Genomic DNA, 23,264 nt, shown 5'->3' with positions numbered 1-23,264 from the left:
ATTCAAAATGTATCCAGAAGCCAACTCCTTCTCACTACTTCTACTTGCTGTCACCCTATTCCATACCACCAATATTTCTCACCTGGATTATGTCAAAAACCTCTTATCTGTTTAGTTTGCTTCCATGCATACCCACTATAGTAAATTCTCACAACAAGAACTGTAGTGATCCTTTCAAGTTAAGTCACTTCACTCCACTGAAAACCCTTAGTGGCTTTCCACCTCACACAGAGTAAAAGTTGAAGCCCTTACAAAGGCTTTCCTGATCTGTCCTCTTTCTAGACCCTTTCCTCTTTATATCTTACTTCATGTTCTACACTGTTCTTTCACTGACTATTCCCTACATATAGCTACACACACTGCTACAAACACAAACACACACACACACACACACACACACACACACACACACACACACACACACACACACACACACGCCTTCTTGGAGTTCCAGAGGGGGGAAAAAAACAAAATACTATCTCACTACTCTTCCTACTCTTCCTACTCTTCCCTCCTACTTGGATAACTCTTCATGCAGATATCTCTGTGGCACTCTCTCTTTCTTCCTTTATCTCCTTGCTCAAATGTCATCTTCTCAAACTTTCCTTGCTACCATATTTAAAATCTTAACACCTTCTTCCATGTCTTCCTTTTTCTCCCTTCCCTGCTTTATCTATACAAAACTTAGCATCATTTAACATATTATATATTTCCTTATTCATTTATTTACTGTCTTCCTCTACTGGAACCAGGCTAGATGAAGGCAAGAATTTTTGTCTGTTCCATTGCTGTATCCCTAACACCTAGACAGGTATGTGGCTCAATAACTAACTGTTAAATGAAATGAATGAATGAGAGAAGACATAGGAAAAAAAAAAAGGAAATACCTGCTGAACTACCTTATTTATACTGCAAAAACTAGACAATCATGTGAAATTTTAGGAAATAATGTCATAGAAAATAAAAAGTAAATTCTAAGCTCAAGAAAAATTTTAAATTAAAAAGAAATGCTATTTTTAGAGCCCCCCAAACACTCCAAAGTTGACACTATTTCCAAGGTGTGCCTAGCAAGTAATAAGAATTCAATAAATCTTAGCTAGTTATTATTATTACTGTGATTAGGTATATGGACCTATCCATGTATAAAGAAAATAGATTCTTAATAATCTAACAACTGAATAAAATGAGCCTAAGAAACCATTGCAAAGATAAGAAGACAGGGTCTACAGGACATATAAAGTTAAAATTAAACTCTTTTAAAATTATATGGTAGTAAATATGTTCAATTAAGCAGACTTATTAATAAATATGTTTGAGTCATCATATTTTAGTAATAGAAGGCGCTTATGATTACCAAGTATAATCCCTCATTTTATGCACAAGGATGATCCTAAGTGATTAAGTAAATTGCCCAAGGTGACGTAACCAGATAAAATGACAGCCCCAGGACAAAAGCTAAAGTTTTCTGATCCCCACTCTAAGTCTTCCTTTAAACTGTACTGGATTTGTTCCACAATCACTGTAAATAAAATTAAAATAAATTATTAAAGAGGCTTAAATTACATTAATGAAAAATTTAAATTGCTTTTTCACAAAGAAATCTGTTTTTATAGCTATAAATTTTTTAAAAATTTATAAATTTTATAAAGCTACACATTTTATAATTGTAACTTAGTAAATTAAAATTAATATTTAATCATTTCTTCTAATTTTTAAAATCAGAGATTTACATAAAGGAAAAGTGGCTGACCTTTCTTTAGCATTTAATAAAGTTTCTCTATCATGAGAAGATGAACAGAAATTTCATAAACAGATTGTAACGACAGAAATGCTTATACAATTCCCCCAAACAAACAAAACCAAACCACAGAAACCTTAATACTTCTCAGGCTAAGGACATTATAATACTGTCAAATGATCTGAAGGAAGCTATCTAAAAAAATGTAATTATGAAATGACATAATAACATCACTGCAACAACTGTCTGGTGAAAAGTGATTTTGATAAGTATTATGAAAAAGCACTCATTTGACATTTTCTTCCCCAATAAGTATCAGTCCTAACAGCAGTCTGAATGCAATCCTATGCATTTAATTTGAGAAAACTACTGGAACCACCAACTGAACTGGAAATACTATAAAAATGTTCTTAAAGTACATCAAGAGTGTGAAGTGTCATGCAAAAGAACAGCTTTAAGAGTATATGTTAAAATACTCTCTCAGTACACAGACTACTGATGCTGTCAGTATCAGAATAGATGCTCTCAGCATCTTCCAGTAAATAAATAATCATAGCTTTAGTTAACAAATTTACATGCTGCAGAGAGAAAAAAGAAAAAAAATGAAGCAATAGAAACAAAAATATAAAGTCCATCTGAAAAGACACTTGGATCTGATACTTTGGGATTACTATTCCCAGAACAAAACAGAACCAAAGTATTAAAATAAATGGGCAAGGAGGCAGAATGTTTTAATTCACAAAGTATAAACAGAATGAACTTTTCAAATTCTCAAAAGAGTTTCTGTTCATGCTTTATATAAATAATAAACTCTCTCAAGCAAACTGATAATGACTCACTCATTCACTTTGTTATAATATTGTAGATGATAACTTTTATAGAAGTTGATATGAATCCTTCAAAACAGGAATCAAAGTAAATGTTACGTACTTCACATTTTCCACTCTCCAGATAAAATAAGAATTTTGAACACTCAAAAAGAGTCACAGGATAAGCAAGCACATTTGTGTAAATTCCCATGAAGTTTTTCAAGCTGAATGTATAACCATTTCTTATACTCTTCTTACACTAAGAATAAAGAATAATCTTTTAAAAATTTTGTGATAATTTTATTGAGGGCATCAGTTAAATTTTCCAACTTGAAATTTACTTGTTTTACTAATACATTTCCATTGCGTTCAGGGAACACAACTACAGAGTACATTAAAATGTAACCTTTGAACCTTGCAGTGTAAAACATCACTTCCTGAGCAGAGATAGCACTCCAAGAACAATCAATCACTGTTAAGAAGAATATACACTCAACATTGTTAATTAGTGTTGATGCACTCTCCTCTATGCCCTCATCTGTCATGAAGATTGTTTAAAAATCTGAGTTATTAGTCTTTATTTGGGAAAGGATCTGGTTAATATCTTTAAGAGCAGAAATCATTCATCCATCCACTCTATCCCAGAGCGTGATAATTCCTACCCCCAATACAAGTTACTGATAACCACCACCCCTCCACTAACTAAGAAGCTATAAATCAGGAAGAGGGCAGCTTCTATGCAACCCCTGTTAATTTCTGTTTACAATCTATCCAACTGAGAATGTTAGCTAGTCAGGGGAGAAACTAGCTGATGGATCAGATAGTAGGAAAACATAACAGCTTAAAGATAGAAAATAACAAAATGACAAATTAAAATGCCATGTGCTTATAAAACATGGATTGAATTTAAAATTAATCTTTTAAAAAATTAATATTCCTGAATGTTCATTTCATTTCAATGGGAGCCTTTCCTAAAACACTGAAAGAAAAATTAAAACTATAACTTTAATGTAGATGGTTTTTGGAATTAAACACAAAAATTAAAAAAAAATAAAAAGTCAAAAGTGTAGGTTTCTACCATTACGTAAAAATCGCATTAGGAAAAAGCAAAATTCTTAATTCTTTTATATTTATTTAACTTAAAATAATGATATAAAATCTACGACATTTTATCTCATACATGATCCAGCACAATATAACTTCAATATACTTCCTAAGAAACTCTCTGACATATTCACCAAGGTGGAAATCAGTAGGCCAGTGGGGTCCAAAGGCCATCTAACAGATTCCCTGTATCTACACATGTATTTTTCCTCATTAAGAAAAGCATTTTCCCTTAATAACACATCCCGGGCCATAAACACTTCTGATTTCAATGGAGGCTTCATGAAAAGGCTTTTATTCATTCATTCAGTATTCACTCACTCAGGCACTCTTCTCAGTGATGAGGTCCTTAGGTTTCGTTGAGCTTAGATTTTAGTGGGGAGGGGCAGACAAGAAACAAACAAGAACAGCATCAGATGGCACTGAAGCTCCACAGGTAAGTGAAACTGAACGTCCTGAGAGAAAGGGACTGCATGGCCTGTTCACACTGAGTGGCCGAGAAAGGGAACTCTGAGGAGATGACATTTAAGATGAGATCCAAATGATAAAGTGGAGCCAGTCCAGCAGAGACCAGAAGTATTTCAAGCAGAAGAAACCCTATGGTACAAATTAACTTAGAATGTTTTAAGTACAGAAAAAAAAGACAAGTGTGCCTTAGCATCTAGTGGCAAGGGAACACACAGAAGAAGAGGTCTGAGAGGCAGGTAGGAGTCCGATCACCTAGTGCTTGGTAAATTTGGATGAGGAGTTTGGAATTCATTCTAAGTGTGATGAGAAAGCACTAGAAGAGTCATAATAACATGATTTGCCATTTGGGAACTGGGATTGTAGGAGAGCAAAGCCAGAAGCAGGAGGGACCGTTAGGAAGCTACTGCAATAACTCACATGAGAGGTGATGATGGTGTGTTAGGCCACGGCCAGGTCCACCTGTAATAAGCCCAGAAGCAGACATAAATAGAAAACGCTGAGGCTTCACAGTGCAGTCTCTGATCAAGTAAGAGAGCAAGACTTTGAAGGCCAGGAAATCAGCTACCAGACCTCATAGATCTGGCTCTGTGAATTGCAGAAATTGCCTCAGATGGTAATAGAATGGTTTCCAGGTGCCTATCAGTTGTTTCATTCCACATCGGGCTACAGACACCATCAAACTTCAAAAGAACTTCTGTAAGTTCACGAATAAGTAGATGACTTACCCTCGTTCCCATTTTGGAAGTTACCTATCAGGAATTTATGCTTACCTTGCTAGGGAAAAGTAGGGCCTTCCATGAAGATTTGGACATAATTATACTTATTAATCCCAACAACCAAACAGAGCAAAAGAAAGGCATTCAAATTTTTAGAAAACTTGAAGGCAGCTAAGCAAAAGAATAAAATTAAGACTAATTAATTAAAGGTTAAAATTAAGGCTAAGAGGTCCCTATCACTCCTTAAGCACTCTCTTTGTCTCAGCCTTTGTGCAAATGAACGTCTAACTGAATACACATTGCTAGCACTCCAGAATGTTTTGAACTGAATTGCCCCACCCATCATATGGTACGAGAAGTATCGATCTAAAAAAAAACAGAGAAAACAAAAACCCAAGACATAAGATGATGACAAAGGGATTCTCTAGGAACCTTTACCTCCAGGCCACTTTTGTAAAAGATCTGTTTCAGCTCTACTAATTTGTAATTTGTGATCAAACTGAAGCTACAGTCAGTATTTTTAAAAGACTATTATGAATGACAGTAACGATGATGATAATGGTTATTGAGCACTTACAGTATACAGGTCACAGGCTAAGTGCTTTCCATGTAATATCTCATTTAATCTTTAAACCAACTTTACCAGACAGCAGCTATCATCCTTACCTGCAAATGAAGAAGTTGAGGTATCTAGATACAAAGTCTGATGTCACACTGCTGTTAAGTGAAGAAATTGGGCTTATAAAAGCAAAGTATGCCGAAATTCAAAGCCCTATGATCTTAACCATAACTCAATACAAATTTAAATAGTACAGGAGCGCCTGTCAGTTAAGCATCTGCCTTTGGCTCAGGTCATGATCCCAGGGTCCTAGGATAGAGCCCCGCATCAGGCTCCCCGCTCAGTGGGGGTCTGCTGCTTTTTCTCCCTTTGTGCATGCTTTCTCTCTCTCTCTGGTAAATATATAAAATCTTTTAAAAATAAATAAATAAATAAAATCTTAAATAGTACAAAGAAAATACTAACTAGTGTCTTAGACCCTTTCAGAATAGAATACAGACTAAAATAAATTTGTCTTAAAAATTATACACTGAAATAATTTAATTGTTAACAATTCTATTTCATAAAAGCAAATCCCTTCCTCTACTGGCTACTTCATTAACCTATTCTAGTTATGCATTATATTTAAACATAATAAAACACAGTTTTTAATAAAAATAAACCCATAATTCATCCTTACCTAAGACTATCTTCAATCCTTAGCCCAAATTTCTGTGAGTTTACTATATTTTAATAAAAAACAAATGACCTTATAACATTATAAGCTCTTCCTATAAAACAGATTCACACATACACACACATATGCACACTCCCTCTCCACTTCCTCCCTTTCTCTTCCTCCCTCCTTCCTTCTCTCGCTCCCTCTCTCTCCCTGTATAGAAATTTTCTGTCTATCCTATCCCTCTGCTAAATTTTGGCTAAAAATTGGCTACTGCTGGGTTGTCTAGGTGGCTCAGTCGGTTAAGTGTCAGACTCGTGATTTCAGCTCAAGTCATGACCTCATGGGTTGTGGGATGCAGTCCCATGTCTGGCTCCTCACTCGGCATGGAGTCTGCTTGGGATTCTCTCTCTCTCCCTCACCGTCTGCCCCCAACCCCAGCTCGCTCGCTCACACACACACATACTCTAAAATAAATAAATAAAACCTTTTTAAAAATGCAATAAAAGTTGGCTCCTGCTGCCAATATTTTCATAGCCTATACATATATCTTTTCAACATATGCTTTCTATTTTGCAACTTTCTAAGTTGCAAAGAACAGGACACAATGATGAGTTTTAAAAAGCACATTTAGGTAGAAGATGACTCTCTGTAGATAAGGAACATAATAATCCAGTTTCAGATGTCTTCCCATCATGTTTCTTTTGCTTTCCCTTTAATCCATCTGTAAAATCTTTGCTTTTTAATATAATTTTGTCCCCCCAAACAGAAGATAAGTATACACTACTATACTAATGTAACATCAACTTGGAAACACAGATTTCAAGACCTACATGACCATATGAAATCAGGCCAGTGACAGATTATGCAATAAATAATATCCAGGAAAATGTTCATCTTATAATCTCTTCATTTTATAAATGTAACATTCTGTGTGACTGCATACTTTATTCTATGATCTCATTCTGAAAGAGAGTATTATAAATACAAGGAAGGGGTTAGAGCTAAGCCAAAAGCTAAAAAATTCAACTTCTTATGCTATTAAATCTCAAACATTACACTGTAATAATTTTGTTCATAAATTCATATAACTTATATAAACGTTTGTTTTTAAAAACTTAGGAATGGCATCACCAGCACAGTCCAAAAGCCCATCCAATCTGACGGCCTCTCTTTGACAGTGACCAATGGCAGATGCCTCATAGGACCACATAAACACATAATGTATATAATTATGCACCACTATACCATTACTCCAGATGGTAGTCAGATATTATGTCTTGAAAGAAATGAAAACAAGTCTCAACCCCCATCCCTTTCTTACTCTATAATTTCCTAAAAGGTGATGAGAAACTGCTAATAAAGCACAAATTTAACCATAATACAAGCCAGTGCTTCAGTAACATGGTAACTAAGAAATGATCTCTTAAAATGAAAGCTGCACTCAGAAAGAGAACCTAAGGTCATCAAAACTTTTTAAAGGAGAATTTCAATGAATTTAAAAGCATCTGATTCATTCAATTAGAAATATTTACAGAAGAGCAAAATTAAACTAAAGCTTTAAAAAACTGTATCTTTTACCCAAGACATCCATTTCATGATATATAATACTATTTTCTAAAAAGGTATTATAAAATGTCTATTTTTAACTCTTCAGAGAAATGGTATCCACACCTGTTTTATAATGATTTTAAAGTAAGGCTTGGATTTATTAAATGTTCATCTAAGTGTGCAAAACCACATAATGAAGAAATCTTGGTTTAGTCCTTTAGGAAGTACTATTTCCTAAATAATTACACAGAAAAAAATGCACTATACTTTTAAAGACCTTTGGAGAAGATAATTCTCGTGGTAGTATACTTGGGTATTGGTTTAACAACGCTTGTAGTCAGGAAACTGTTCCTGACCTAAATCCTCCATGGTATAATTTAAATTCATTTTCTCTTTTTCTGACCTCAAATAGTTGTAGAAGATTAGGTCATATCATAGTATTTTATATATTTAAAAACCCTTATTAATGTCTCCTTTTCCAGGTAACTGCACTGTAGGACTATGAACCAACTAACAGTCCTGTACTAAATTCAGTCTTATAATTTTATATGCGGTATATCATAGCCCAAGAGACAGATCTCAAAAATTACTTATCCACCATTTCTACCAAGCACTACTCATCCCCCAATACACTCTTCCTTAAAAAAAAAAAAAAAAAAATTATCTACATTTTAGAGCAAACCCCAAAAATTTAGAAAGAGAAGTTTATGAGAGATGCGAGCAAGGAACAATGCACACAAAATTCCACCCAGACACTGCTTTCTTTCCTAGAAAAGGGGACCATTTAATGAAATCTATCTCTCAAAATCTCTGGGGCAGAGCTGAAGCTGTAGTGCAGTATCATAAAATCTGCAGCTGTGTTGCTGTTCTTAATAGTCCATGCTGCTTCCTCAGACCACAGGAAGCCAAAACACACGCGGTCAGAACAGAACTTACCTGAACAGGAACTGGCCAAAGCAGCAGAGCAGTTATGAAGGATCAAGCATCAAAACTGTTATTGAAAAGACTGTATACATCTTTAAAAATGTTCTCCTCCAGCAATGTACTTACTCCAGGAAAGCTGTATCTTTTATGTTTCTAAACATCAAGGTTTTTGTAGGAATAAAGATTACAGGATAGGCAAATAAGTTACTACACATAAATAAGCATTAATAACTTACTTTTATTGCCCACCAAGGCAACCAGTGGCTGAGTTTCTGACTCCTCGCTCACTTTCTTCACCACAGAATACCAGTCTTCTAAATTCTCAAAGCTTTGATAATTTGTAATATCATATACCAAGAGGATTCCCTGTCACAAAAGAGTTACAGAAACTTTGTAAGATACCTGGCATATGCATGGTAAGTTACAATGAATACAAGAAAACTATCATAGAGGTGAAAAAGCTGCAAGGTCTACAATCCTGCCTGTAACTTTCATGAGGTCAAACATGTAAACCTTTCAATAAATAACCATCTACTGCTGCTCTTTTTCAATATTTCAAAAAAGGAGATTCCATGACATCCCTTGATAGTCAATTTTAGTGTTTAACACAATTTTCTTTAAATGAAATAAGTCGATTTCCTCTTTTGGGCCTCTGTGCATTTGGAGAACAACATGAGAGTATCCTCCTCATAATAACCCTTCATGTACTTGAAGATAGTTAAGTAACTCCTTTACTGTCCCCTTTCCAGAATAAACAAACTCAATTCCTTAAACTTGGCTCAAAGGACCTATTTTCTATCCCTTTAATCATAGTTGTTGGGTTCTTCCCAGGACACACTACACACAGTTTTTTGACATCCTCTTTAAAATGAGCAATGTAAAACTGGACATGATACTGTAATAAGAGCCTGAACAAAGCCAAATATAACAGAGGGATTGCTTCCTGCCTCTTATATATCATATTCCTTTTAATATATCCCATTATTTTGTGTGGGAAGAAGAAGAAGTATGTACACACACAAATATAACAGTGCCACATTCTTGATTCTCATCCAGTTTGTGGTCAAACACTTAATACAAAGCTCTGCATACAGTATAAGTCTGGACCCTAATAGCATTTATGTCTCCTTCTTCTTTGGTTGTAATCATAAATTTTAACTACATTTTTGTACCTACTATGTATCTAGACATATATTTAGATCTCTTCATTAGTCCTTACAACAATAATGCAACACTGGTATTCTTATTCTCATTTTACTAATAAAGAGAGGTTACAATAACCAAGGTCATACAGCTAGGCAAGTGATGAAGCCAGATACGAATCAAGAGCTGAAAGAATATGAATTCACTCTATAAGCACTTGTCTGCCAACTATTTGCCCAGCACTGTGCTGGGTCCTATGGGTATAAATAACAAACCTCAAGAAACTCACAGTCTTGCAGCAAGGTCAGGCACATAAACAGACAAGTATAGAACACAAAAGTGATGGCTAGTGATATGCCGGTAAAGGTTAATCAACTGGCTATTGTTGTGGTGGGGGTAGGGAATTGCAAAGTGTGATTTGTAGCATTTGCCTATTTCTGTGGGGTAAATACTCCCCTAGGGCCATTTTCAAGCAACTGATGGCACTTCACTGAACAGAACTGGGTAGGACACCACCATATTGCATCTGCACCATACAGTTACACTAGACACTACCATAATGCATCTGTACCATACAGTTACACTAAATAATTTCAAGAAAATAGATAACAAAAATATATGTTAAAATAATTAGTAAAGAATGCATTTGAGCATATGTCTTTGTTTTTAGTATAATTTATGCATTTATATCTAATTTTTAATCATGAATGTATTCAACAAAGGGCTCACAAAAATTCCCAAAATTTAAACAACTGACTTTCTCAAGCCAGTTCCAGCACACTACCCTTACAACTTTCTAGCACAGTGCTCTTTTAAATTACACTGGCTCCCAAGTCACTTATCTTCTCTGGGTCTCAGGTTGTTTGCCTCTAAAATTAGATCACTGGAAGTAAATGGTCTCTAAGATCCCTTCCAGTTTAAATATTCTATAATATTTATGCAAAATCATTTGTCTGATTTATTTCTTTCTGTCTTCCCAAATGCCTTGAAATAATGCCCAACTCAAAATTATTTGAAATAATCAGCATAAGTTCCCTTTTCCTATTAAGAATAATGCCCCAGGGGTACCTGGGCAGCTCAGTCAGTTGGGCATCTGGCTCTTGGTTTTGGTTCAGGTCATGACCTCTGGGTCATGAGATCAAGCCCCGGAGTTGGGTTCTGCATTTGGTGGAATCTGCTTGGGATTCTTTCCCTCTTCCTCTCCCTCCCCCTCTACCTCTCCTGTGTGCACACACATCCGTGATCTCTCAAATGAATGAATGAATGAATGAATGAATAAATAAATAAATAAATAAATAAATAAATAAATAAAATCTTTAAAAAAGAAAAGAAAAATGCCTCAGAATTGGCCTTTGAAGAACACTAATCTTCAATCTACTGATTCCACCTCGAGTTGATTTGAATGATACAATATATTGTGTTACAACAGCTCTGCCCTGAAAGTCAGATTGCTCTTGGACTGCAGTCTTGGCCCTACCATCTACTGATTTTTTTTTTTAATTTTATTATGTTATGTTAGTCACCATACAATACATCATTAGTTTTTGATGTGGTGATCCACAATCCATTGTTTTCATATAACACCCAGTGCTCCATGCAATACGTGCCCTCCTTAATACTCATCACTGGGCTAACCAACCCCCACACAAAACCCTGTTTGTTCCTCAGAGTCCATAGTCTTTCATGGTTCATCTCTCTCTCCAATTCCCCCCCTTCTTTTTTCCCTTCCTTCTCCTAGTGTCCTCCATGCTATTCCTTATGTTCAAGAAATAAGTGAAACCATATGATAATTGACTTTCTCTGCTTGACTTATTGCACTTAGTATAATCTCCTCCAGTCCCATCCATGTTGATGTAAAAGTTGGGTTTTCATCCTTTCTGATGGCTGAGTAATATTCCATTGTATCTATGGACCACATCTTCTTTATCCATTCATTTGTTGAAGGGCGTCTCGGCTCTTTCCACAGTTTGGCTATTGTGACATTGCTGCTGTGAACATTGGGGTGCATATGGCCCTTCTTTTCACTACATCTGTGTCTTTGGGGTAAATACCCAGGAGTGCAATTCCTGGGTCATAGGGTAGCTCTGTTTTCAAATTTTTGAGGAACATCCACACTGTTTTCCAAAGTGGCTGTACCAACTTGCATTCCCACCAACAGTGTAAGAGGGTTCCCCTTTCTCCACAACCTCTCCAACATTTGTTGTTTCTTTCCCTGTCCATTTTTGCCATTCTAACTGGTGTAAGGTGGTATCTCAATGTAGTTTTGATTTGAATTTCGCTGAGGGCTAATGATGATGAACATTTTTTCATGTGTCTGTTAGCCATTTGTATGTCTTCTTCAGAGAAGTGTCCTTTCATATCTTCTGCCCACTTTTTGACTTATTTGTTTTTTGGGTGTTGAGTTTAAGAAGTTCTTTATAGATCTTGAATACAAGCCCTTTATCTGTAGTGTCATTTGCAAATATCTTCTCCCATTCTGTGGGTTACCTCTTTGTTTTGTTGACTGTTTCCTTTGCTGTGCAGAAGCTTTTTATCTTGATGAAGTCCCAAAAGTTCATCTTTGCTTTTGTTTCACTAGCTCTTGGAGATGTATTTTGAAAGAAGTTGCTGTGGGCAATGTCAAAGAGGTTACTGCCTATGTTCTCCTCTAGGATCTTGATGGATTCCTGTCTCACATTGAGGTCTTTCATCCACTTTTGAGTTTATCTTTGTGAATGTTGTTAGAGAATGGTCGAGTTTCATTCTTCTACATGTGGCTGTCCAATTTTCCCAGCACCATTTATTAAAGAGACTGTCTTTTTTCCATTGCATGTTTTTTCCTGCTTTGTCAAAGATTATTTGACCATAGAGTTGGGGGGTCCATATCTGGGTTCTCTATTCTGTTCCATTGGTCTATATGTCTGTTTTTGTGCCAGTACAATGCTGTCTTGGTGATCACAGCTTTGTAATATAGCTTGAAATCAGACAACGTGATGCCCCCAGCTTTGTTTTTCTTTTTCAACATTTCCTTGGCGATTCGGGTTCTTTTCTGATTCCATACAAATTTTAGGATTGTTTGTTCCAGCAACTTGAAAAACGTCATTGGAATTTTAATCAGGATGGCATTGAACGTATAGATTGCTCTGGGTAGCATAGACATTTTAACAATGTTTATTCTTCCGATCCATGAGCATGGAATTTTTTCCATCTTTTTGTGTCTTCTTCAATTTCCTTCATGAGTGTTCTGTAGTTCCTAGAGTATAGATCCTTTACCTCTTTGGTTAGGTTTATTCCGAGGTATCTTATGGTTTTTGGTGCTACTGTAAATGGAATCATTTCTCTAATTTCTCTTTCTACAGTTGCGCTGTTAGTGTATAAGAAAGCAACTGATTTCTGTGCATTGATTTTGTACCCTGCCACATTACTGAATTGCTGTATGAGTTCTAGTAATTTGGAGGTGGAGTCTTTTGGGTTTTCCACATAAAGTATCATGTCGTCTGCGAAAAGAGAGAGTTTGACGTCTTCTTTGCCAATTTGAATACCTTTTATTTCTTTTTGTTGTCTGATTGCTGTGGCTAGGACTTCTAGTACTATGTTGAACAACAGTGGCGAGAGTGGGCATCCTTGACATGTTCCTGATCTTAAGGGAAAGGCTCTCAGCTTTTCCCCATTGAGGATGATATTCCCTGTGGGTTTTTCATAGATGGATTTTATGAACTTGAGGAATGTTCCATCCCTATACTCTGAAGAGTTTTAATCAAGAAAGGATGTTGTATTTTGTCAAATACTTTTTCTGCATCAATTGAGAGGACCATATGGTTCTTCTCCCTCCTCTTATTAATGTATTCTATCACACTGATTGATTTGCGAATGTTGAACCACCTTTGCATCCCAGGGATAAATCCCACTTGGTCGTGGTGGATGATCCTTTTAATGTATTGTTGGATCCTATTAGCTAGGATTTTGTTGAGGATTTTGGAATCCATATTCATCAGGGATATCGGTCTGAAATTCTCCTTTTTGATGGGGTCTTTGCCTGGTTTGGGGATTAAGGTAATGCTGGCCTCATAGAATGAGTTTGGAAGTTTTCCCTGTTTCTATTTTTTGAAACAGCTTCAGTAGAATAGGTATTATTTCTTCTTTGAATGTTTGGTAGAATTTCCCAGGGAATCCATCAGGCCCTGGACTCTTGTTTTTTGGGAGGTTTTTGATCACTGCTTCAATCTCACTAGGGGTTACTGGCCAATTCAGGTTGTCAATTTTTTCCTGTTTCAGTCTTGGCAGCTTATAGGTTTCCAGGAAGGCCTCCGTTTCATCCAGATTGCTCAGTTTATTGGCATATAGTTGTTGATAATAATTTCTAATAATTGTTTCTATTTCCTTGGTGTTAGTCGTGATCTCTCCCCTTTCATTCCTAATTTTATTAATTTGGGTCCTTTCTCTTTTCTTTTGGATAAGTCTGGCCAGTGGTTTATCGATCTTATACTTTCAAAGAACCAACTTCTAGTTTCATTGATCTGATCTACTGTGTTTCTGGTTTCTAATTCATTGATGTCCATTTTGATTTTAATTATTTCTCTTCTAATGCGTGGGTTAGGCATCATTTGTTGCTTTTTCTCTAGTTCTTTAAGGTGTAGAGTTAGTTGGTGAATTCGGGATTTTTCTGGTTTTTTTGAGTGAGGCTTGGATGGCTATGTATTTCCCCCTTAGAACCGCCTTTGCAGTATCCCATAGGTTTTGGACTGATGCGTTTTCGTTCTCATTGATTTCCATGAATTGTTTTAAGTTCTTCTTTGATTTCCTGGTTGACCCAAACATTCTTGAGCAGAGTGGTGTTTAGCTTCCAAGTGTTTGAATTTCTGCCAAATTTTTTCTTGTGATTGAGTTCCAGTTTTAAAGCACTGTGGTCTGAGAATATGCAGGGAATGATCTCAATCTTTCGGTATTGGTTGAGACCTGATTTGTGACCCAGTATGTGGTCTATTCTGGAGAAAGTTCCATGTGCGCTCGAGAAGAATGAGTATTCTGTTGTTTTAGGGTGGAATGTTCTGTAAATATCTATGAGGTCCATCCAACCCAGTGCATCATTCAAAGCTCTTGTTTCCTTGTTGATTTTCTGCTTAGATGATCTGTCCATTGCTGAGAGTGGAGTATTGAGGTCTCCTACAATTAACGTATTGTTATCAATATGACTCTTTATTTTGGTTAACAGTTGGCTTATGTAGATGGCTGCTCCCTTGTTGGGGGCATAGACACTTACAATTGTTAGATCTTCTTGTTGGATAGACCCTTTAAGAATGATACAGTGTCCTTCTGTGTCTCTAACTACAAACTTTAGTTTAAAATCTAATTTGTCTGATATAAGAATTGCTACCCCAGCTTTCTTTTGAGGTCCACTGGAATGGAAGATAGATCTCCATTCCTTCAGTTTCAGTCTGGATGTATCTTTAGGTTCAAAATGAGTCTCTTGTAGGCGGCATATGGATGGGTCCTGTCTTTTTATCCAATCTGCAACCCTGTGCCGTTTTATGGGAGCATTTAGGCCATTCACGTTGAGAGTGATTATTGAAAGATATGAATTAACTGTCATCGTGTTGCCTGCGAAGATGCCGTTTTTGTAGATTGTCCCTGTAAATTTCTGTTGTATATCACTCTTGGGGTCTTTCTCCTTTTATAGAACCCCCCTTAATATTTCTTGCAGGGCCGGCTTAGTGGTCACTTGTTCTTTCACTTTCTGCCGGTCGTGGAACCTCTGCATCTCTCCATCCATTCGAAATGAAAGCCTTGCTGGATAAAGCATTCTTGGCTGCATGTTCTTCACATTTGGTACCCTGAATATGTCTTGCCAGGCCTTTCTGGCTTGCCAGGTCTCTGTGGATAGGTCTGACGTTATTCTGATGTTCCTCCCTCTGTACGTAAGGAATCTCTTCCCCCTAACTGCCCTTAAGATGGTTTCCTTGGTTCTAAGATTTGCAAGTTTTACTACTACATGCCAGGGTTGTTGGCCTGTTTTCCTTATCTTGGGAGGGGTCCTCTCTGCCTCTAGGACGGGAATGTTTGTTTCATTCCCCAGATCAGGTTAGTTCTCAGCTACGATTTGCTCAAATACATCTTCCAGTCCTCTCTCTCTCTCCACTCCCTCCGGGATTCCAATTATTCTGACATTGGAACGCTTCATGGTGTCACTTATTTCTCTGATTCTATTTTCATGGATTCTGAGTTGTTTTTCCCTGGCCTCCTCTTTTCCCTTTTTATCTATTATATTGTCTTCCAGGTCGCTTATTCGTTCTTCTGCCTCAGTTACCCTAGCTGTTAGATTATCTAGATTGGACTGGATCTCATTGATAGTGTTTTTAAGTTCTGCCAATTCAGCTTTCATTTCCGCCCTTAGAGACTCTATGTTGCCATTAATTGATTTCTCCATTCTAGCCACTGTCTTCACAATTGCTAGCCTGAATTCCATCTCCGACATCTGTCCATTTGTAAATCTGCAGCATAAGTCATAATCTCTGAGTCTTTTCTATGTGGGGGGCTCCTCCTCCTAGTCATTCTGTTGATGGGTGGTTGAGGGAATGTATAAGAGTCCAAATTATTGACCAGAACCCAAGCAAGATGCACCTGTTTTCTTGGGACCTTAGGGTTGCTGGCCTCTTGTTTTCTGCGGGAGGGGCCTTGCCGCACTGTTACTCAGGCAGTAAATCCCTGTTTGGGCAGAGTTGCCCTGACCCCCTGTGGCGGGGGATGGGCTCAGCGGGAATCAGTTTTTGGGACTTTTGTTTTCTGGCGGCTTTCTGCGTCTCTTCCGCAAGTCAGAGCAGAAAAGACCGTTTCCAACCCTCTGCCTCAGAGCAGAGAGACCACAGTCTGTTCTTCAGTGAGCTCTCCAGGCCACACCGTCTCCATTTCTGTCCATGCTGCTATAAACTGCAGCGGCCTGGGTTGTCCGCCCCTCCGCAGCACCCCCAGTCCTGCCTCCAGGTCGGAGCACGTCTCTGCCCTTTGTGCTTCTAAAACCACCAGCCGCCCCCAGATCGCACGACCCCGCCGCGGGTTTCATCCCCAGGGGCTGCCCTCAAGTCCTTTCCCCACCACTACCGGTCTGCAAGTCCGTGCCCTGTCTCCAGCGCGCAAGGCTGTCGCTCACCGGCAGTGTAGGATCCCCATGGCCAGGCACCCTCCCACTGCAGTTTATCCTCCGGTATCTGCCCTCGGAATCACAGCTCCCCGCTTAGTGCCTCGAAACCAACCGTCTGCAATATTCTGTTTGTAGAGATCCAGATCTTACATCTCAGACTGATTTCATGGGTGCTCAGAGTGGTCTGGTAGATACCCAGCTCAATTCTGGAGACCAGTTGAAACAGGGTCCCCTACTCCTCCGCCATCTTTCCTCCCATCTACTGATCTTGAGCAATGCTTCTGTCATCCACCTCTATAATACTTGCCATGTCTATATGATTATGTGAAGTAATAAAAATAGACTTACTTAAAAACTAACATATTACATAATTGCTGGGAATTTTTTATTATTCTGAGTGAATAAGAATCACATTTTCAAGTCAACTTTGAGGTAGTTTTTACACTCATAGATTGAGCCATTGACCTATGATGTCTCTTACACCTTAAGATTTTTGGAACTCTTCTAAATCAATACATGAAAATCTTCATCTCAACATGGATCAATATGTGAACATTATAGAATATGCAAATAAAACATGGCCACCATCTCTTTATGATCAGTACTAGATCAGAGCTATGGAATAAAAATTAAATACTACAGGGTTGTGTGGTTGGCTCAGTCAGTTAAGCCTCCTACTATTGATCTCAGCTCAGGGTCATGAGTTCAAGCCCCACACTGGGTTCCACGCTTGGCATGGAGCCTACTTTAAAAAAAATTGGGGCACCTGGGTGGCCCAGTCAGTTAAGTGTCTGCCTTCGGCTCAGGTCACTGTCCCAGGGTCCTGGGATTGAGCCCCGCATGAGGCTCCCTGTTCAGCGGGGAGTCTGCTTCTCCCTCTCCCTCTCCTTCTCCCTCTACTGCTCCCCCCAACTCATGCACTCTCTCTCTCCCTTTCTCTCTCCAATAAATAAACACAGTCTTTTTTTAAAAAAAATTAAATTAAATACTACAAGAATTGGTAAACTATGGCCCCAAGGTCAAATTCAACTCAAAGTTCATATTTGTAAATAAACTTCCATTGAAATACAGTCATACTTATTTGTTTAAGCATTATCAATGGCTCCTTTTGTACTACAACTGCGGAACTGAGTAGCTACAACAGAGAGAGTATGGCTTGTGAAACCTAAAATATTTTCTATCTGGTTCTCTAAGGAAAAGTTTGCCAATTCCTGATCTAGATCAGTGTGTCCAATATTTTTCAGAGAGCAATACCTATGAATCTTCCAGAACTCATAAGAAAGGCAGAAGGATAAATGCCTTTCATTTATCTAGCTATCCACCAACCCAAACATCTGTTCATAAACCCCATTCTCAATAACACTTAATGTAAAAAACTATGATTCCATCTTTGCTCCTAACATGACAGTCTTTCATCAGTTCTGACCTACTTCAATGTGGTCAAAATCTGAAAAGGGAAAATGAGAAAACCAAAAAGACATTAAAACACAGAAGTGTTCTAGAATTTTCAGTTTCAACTCTGACCCGTAAAAAGCCCGGAAGTCATCATGTCTGTCCTTACAGTAAGAAAAAAATCTAAACAAACTAAAAATCAATGATTTTTCTTGGGCAAAACAGAGAGCTGACTTTGCAGGGTAACTCACCACCCTGAAATCTGGGAAACAGATGAATCCAAAGAGTCATAGCCAAAATGTGCTTACCCGGAGCAGAAGCCACTGTAGCCAGCAAAGGGTAGGAACACTTAAATGATAATTCTGATAAACTGCTGGAGACTGCATGTGATCCACTTTGAGAATAAAAAACTCCCAAGTGGGAGTACTCTCACACTTTCATGGATTTTACCTCCAGAAACTATCAGATCCTTTTGGTAAAGCATCAAGAAAGATCCCCCACATGGCTCTGACATAGCGAGGGAAAAATTAACCATTGTAAAATACACCGAGAGTAATATCCATTAAAAAAAAGGCATACTGTCCAGGAAAAAAGTTTAATCAGTGTCTTATATCCCATGGGGAAAGACAGTTCCCATCTCCAGCCCCTTCTAGCCATCCTGTCTCACCTAAGTGGGAATAGCTCATAAACACCTGTAAAGGTCACAGCCCAGGGACACAGGCCCACTATAAAGCTGTGACTTAATCATAAGAGTATAGAATGCTTCCCTGCCTCCATACTTTACCATAACACCAACTGGGCTCCAGCATAATAGTAGCATATTACATTTGAAAGAGCTGCAAAACACAAACTTCAACTGAAGAATTTTTTGAGATACCCAAAAAGACAAGGGAGAAAAAAACAAGGACACTAGAGGAATTGGATGTCTCTGGTACCTAGAGCCTCAGCAAACATTAAACACAGGCCAACTCCTGGCTAATTAACTTAAAACCTCACACTAAAGGCCTATTACCTGAGTTCTTATTAATCTATACATATTTGCTTTCAAAAAAAAAATCAGAAGGCACACTAAAAGGCAGTTTGAAGGAAAAAGTAAGCCTTAGAACTAGACTGAAATATGACACGGATTTTGGAATGATCATCAGGACTTTAAAACATTATGATAAATATTTTTAAAAAGGTTCCAGTGGAAAAGGTAGACAATATACAAGAACTGGTGGATAATGTAGACAAAGAGATGGAAACACTAAAAAATAATGAAAAGGAAATGCTAGGTATCAAAACCACTGTAACAGAAATGAAGAATGCCATTGATGGGCTTATCAGTACACCAGACACAGTCTAGGAAAGAATCTGTAAGCTTGAAGATAAGGTAATGGAAATTTCCAAAAGTAAAATGCAAAGAGAAAAAAGAATGAATAAAACAGAACATCAAAAACCTATGTGACAATTCTGAATGGTGTATCATACATGTAACTGGACTACCAGAAAAAGAAAAGAGAATGGAACTTAAGAAATATTTGAAGTGGGGCGCCTGGGTGGCTCAGTCGTTAAGCGTCTGCCTTCGGCTCAGGTCATGATCCCAGGGGCCTGGGGTTGAGTCCCATATCAGGCTCCCTGCTCTGCGGGAAGCCTGCTCCTCCCTCTCCCACTCCCCCTGCTATGTTCCCTCTTTTGCTGTGTCCCTCTCTGTCAAATAAATAAATAAAATTTTTTAATAAAAATTTAAAAAAAAAGAAATATTTGAAGTAACAATGGCCAAGAAATTGCCAAAATCAATCAGACACCAAACCACAGATCTAGAAATCTCAGAAGACAACAAGTAGGATAAATACAAAAAAAAAAAAAAATCTACATGTAAGCACATCATATATTCAAACTGCATAAAACAAAACACTAACAGGGGCACCTAGGTGGCTCAGTAGGTTAAGTATCCGACTCTTGATTCCGGTTCAGGTTGTGATCTCAGGGTCGTGAGATCCGCATGGAGCCTCCTTAAGATTCTCTCTCCCTCTCCCTCTGCCTGCCAGCCTGCCTCCCATTCCAGCTCACGCATGCTCTCTCTCTCTAAAAAAACAACACCAACAACTTAGAGAAAATCTTAAAAGAAGTCTGGGGTGAGAGAGGGGTTGGTGAGAGGGAATCTGTTATCTAGAGAGGAACAAGGATAAGAATTACAGAGAATTTCTTATCAGAAACCATGTAAGAAAAGAAAGGAGTGAAATATTTAAAATGTTGAAAGAAAGGAAAGGACCAATCTAGAATTCTATATGTAAAATTATCCTTCATAGGTGAGGGAGAAATAGACTTTCTCAGATAAACAAAACTTGAGGGAATTCATAGCTAGCAGATCTGCCCTGGAACAAGTGTTAAAAGAGGCTCTTCAGGGATAAAGAAATGATATGGATGAGAAATGTATTTGTACAAAAAGAGAGGAAGATGGGGCGCCTGGGTGGCTCAGTTGGTTGGGCATCTGCCTTCGGCTCAGGTCATGATCCCAGAGTCCTGGGATTGAGCCCCACATTGGGCTCCCTGCTCAGCCAGGAGTCTGCTTGTCCCTCTCCCTCTGCCCTGCTCCTACTCTCTCTCTCTCTCTCTCTCAGTCTCTCTCTCTCCCTTTCTCAAATGAATAAATAAAATCTGAAAGAAAGAAAGAAAGAGTATCAGAAAAGGAGTAAAGGTTAAATAAAAGCATTTTTTTCTTATTCTTAGTTGATCTAAAATACAACTCTTTAAAGTAATAATAGTAACAATGTATTGAGTGATTATAGCATATGGGTAAGTGAAATGAACGACTGCCACGTCATAAGAGTTGGGGAGATGGATTAAGAATATGCTTTTATGAAGTATCTGAACTATACATGCAAAGCAATACAGTGCCATGTGAAGGTGGACTTAAACTAGTTAAAATATATATTGGAAACTCCAGGGCAATTGCTAAAAAAAAAAATGTGTTCATGTATAATCGATAGGCTAAGAGAAGAGTTAAAATGCTCAAACAAAACAATAAAAGCGAGAAAGGTTTAAAAGAAAACAAAAGACTAGCACAAGAAATAGAAAACAAATATGACAGAAATTAACCAAACTCTATCAATAATCACTTTAAATGTGAATGGTCTAAATATACCAATTAAAAGATAAATTGTCAGAGGGAATGAAAAACCAAGATTCAACTACACATTGCCTACAGGAAATTCACTTTAAATATAAAGACACAAATTAAAAGTAAAGGGATAGAGAAATACCATGCTAACACTAATGAAAACAAAACCGGAGTATTCATATTCATTTCAGACAAAGCAGACTTTGGAATAAGGAAAGGTATTAGGTATAAAACCTGGCATAATGATAAAGTCAGTTCTCCAAGAAGGCATAACAATCCTTCATGTATATACACCTAACAACAGAGTATCAAAATATGTAATGCCAAAACTGACAGAACTGTAAATCCACAGATCCACTAGTATTGTTGGAGACTTGAACACCCCTTTTTCACTGACTGATACATTAAGCAAGCAGACAATCAGTAACTCACATGAAACATTCACCAAGACTACATTCTGGGCCATAAAACATACTTTAACAAATTTATAAGACCAGAAATCATACCAAGCATGTTCTTAGACTCCAAAGGAATTAAACTAGAAATCAGTAATAGAAAGATAGCTGGAAAAACTCAAAATATTTGGTGATTAAACAACATGCTTTTAAATAACACATGGGTCAAAAAAGAAGTCTCAAGAGAAGTTTTAAAGTATCCTAAATTAATAAAAACACAACCTATCAAAACTTGTGGGATATAGCAAAAACAGTGCTTAGAGGAAAATGTATAGCATTGAATGCATATATTAGAAAAGAAGAAACATCAATGATCTAAGCTTCTACTTGAAGAAACTGAGGAAGAAGAACAATTTAAGCTTAATGAAAGCAGAACAAAAAAAATCATAAAAACTGGGGCGCCTGGGTGGCTCAGTCATTAAATGTCTGCCTTTGGCTCAGGTCATGACCTCAGAGTCCTGGGATCGAGCCCCGCGTCAGGCTCCCTGTTCGATGGGGAGCCTGCTTCTCCCTCTGCCTGCTGCTCCCCCTGCTTGTGATCTCTCTCTCTTTCTCTGTCAAATAAATAAATAAAATCTTTTTAAAAAAATCATAAAAACTAGAGCAGAGATCAACAAAATTTAAAAGAAGAAAATAACAGAGAAAATCAAAAAAACCAAAAGCTGGTACACCTCTAACCAGGTTAACCAAAAAAAAGAGAGAAGGGAAGAGAAAACTCAAATCAATGAAGGGCCATCACTATTAGTCCCACAGACATTATAAGAATAGTAATGGAGTAATATAAACAACTCTATGGCCAAAAAGTTGATCACACAGATGAAAGGGATCACTGCTCTGAAAGACACAAATGACCAATACTCCTACAAGAGGCCACTGACCCCCGCCAAGGCCTCTACCCACCAGCTGCAGCACACCAAAGTCAGACCTCTAAGTACTCACCTCTTTAGGAGCCTATAACACAAGCACCCTCAAAACCCCGAATCTCTCACCACCAATCTCTCATCCATCAATCTGGACCTCTTCTGACTGCTTCCAGAAAACTATCAGAATCTTCTCAGCCACAAGAAAGTATAACTCCCTCAGAAATGCAATACATCTTGGCAACAACTGAAGCAATCTACCAGTAACTGCTAGAAATAATTTTCTTGGCAACCCTGTGGCCATCGAAACCCATCTCCATGTCTCATGTCCCTGATGCATTTTTATTACTTACCTACCTGCCATTCATCTTTCTCCTATGTCTCTTCCCCACACTGCTCTGTGCTTGCTCTTCCCGGTTTACCCTCCAGCTGCTCCTCTTCATCCCAGATCTTTTTGCTATAACTTTTGGAAATCAGATTTCAAGTTCAATACATCCTTCTATATCTTCAAATTCTTCAGCAAAGATTCCCTCTATTTTCTATACCTTAACTTCACTTTTTCCCCCTGCAATTCCCAGAAGACACTATCGCCCCTTCTCTTTATAAACCTCAAAACTTTTAGTAAATATTACACAAAGTTTCTTCATATAGTATTTTGTTTTCATCTATT

General features: G+C 37.7%; 1 protein-coding gene across 7 annotated transcripts in view; it reads right to left on the bottom strand.

Moving 5' to 3' along the window:
- RAB28 (RAB28, member RAS oncogene family) overlaps positions 1-23,264 on the bottom strand; it is a 110,396-nt gene that overhangs the window by 73,109 nt on the left and 14,023 nt on the right. For all 7 annotated transcript variants that reach the window (XR_003607011.2, XM_028089324.2, XM_028089291.2 and 4 more), the window contains exon 4: positions 8,764-8,893. Coding sequence is in view for 6 of the 7 variants with exons in the window: in XM_028089324.2 (XP_027945125.1) it covers positions 8,764-8,893 (130 nt within the window). In the remaining variant the exon portion in view is untranslated. The remainder of the gene's footprint in view (positions 1-8,763; positions 8,894-23,264) is intronic.

This window comes from Eumetopias jubatus, unplaced genomic scaffold (assembly GCF_037043125.1).
Source record: "Eumetopias jubatus isolate StellerSeaLion01/CBP00866 unplaced genomic scaffold, mEumJub1_p1.0 scaffold_2, whole genome shotgun sequence".
Lineage (NCBI taxonomy): Eukaryota > Metazoa > Chordata > Mammalia > Carnivora > Otariidae > Eumetopias > Eumetopias jubatus.
Note: the sequence above shows the minus strand (reverse complement) of the source record. Positions and strands in the feature narration are given on the sequence as shown.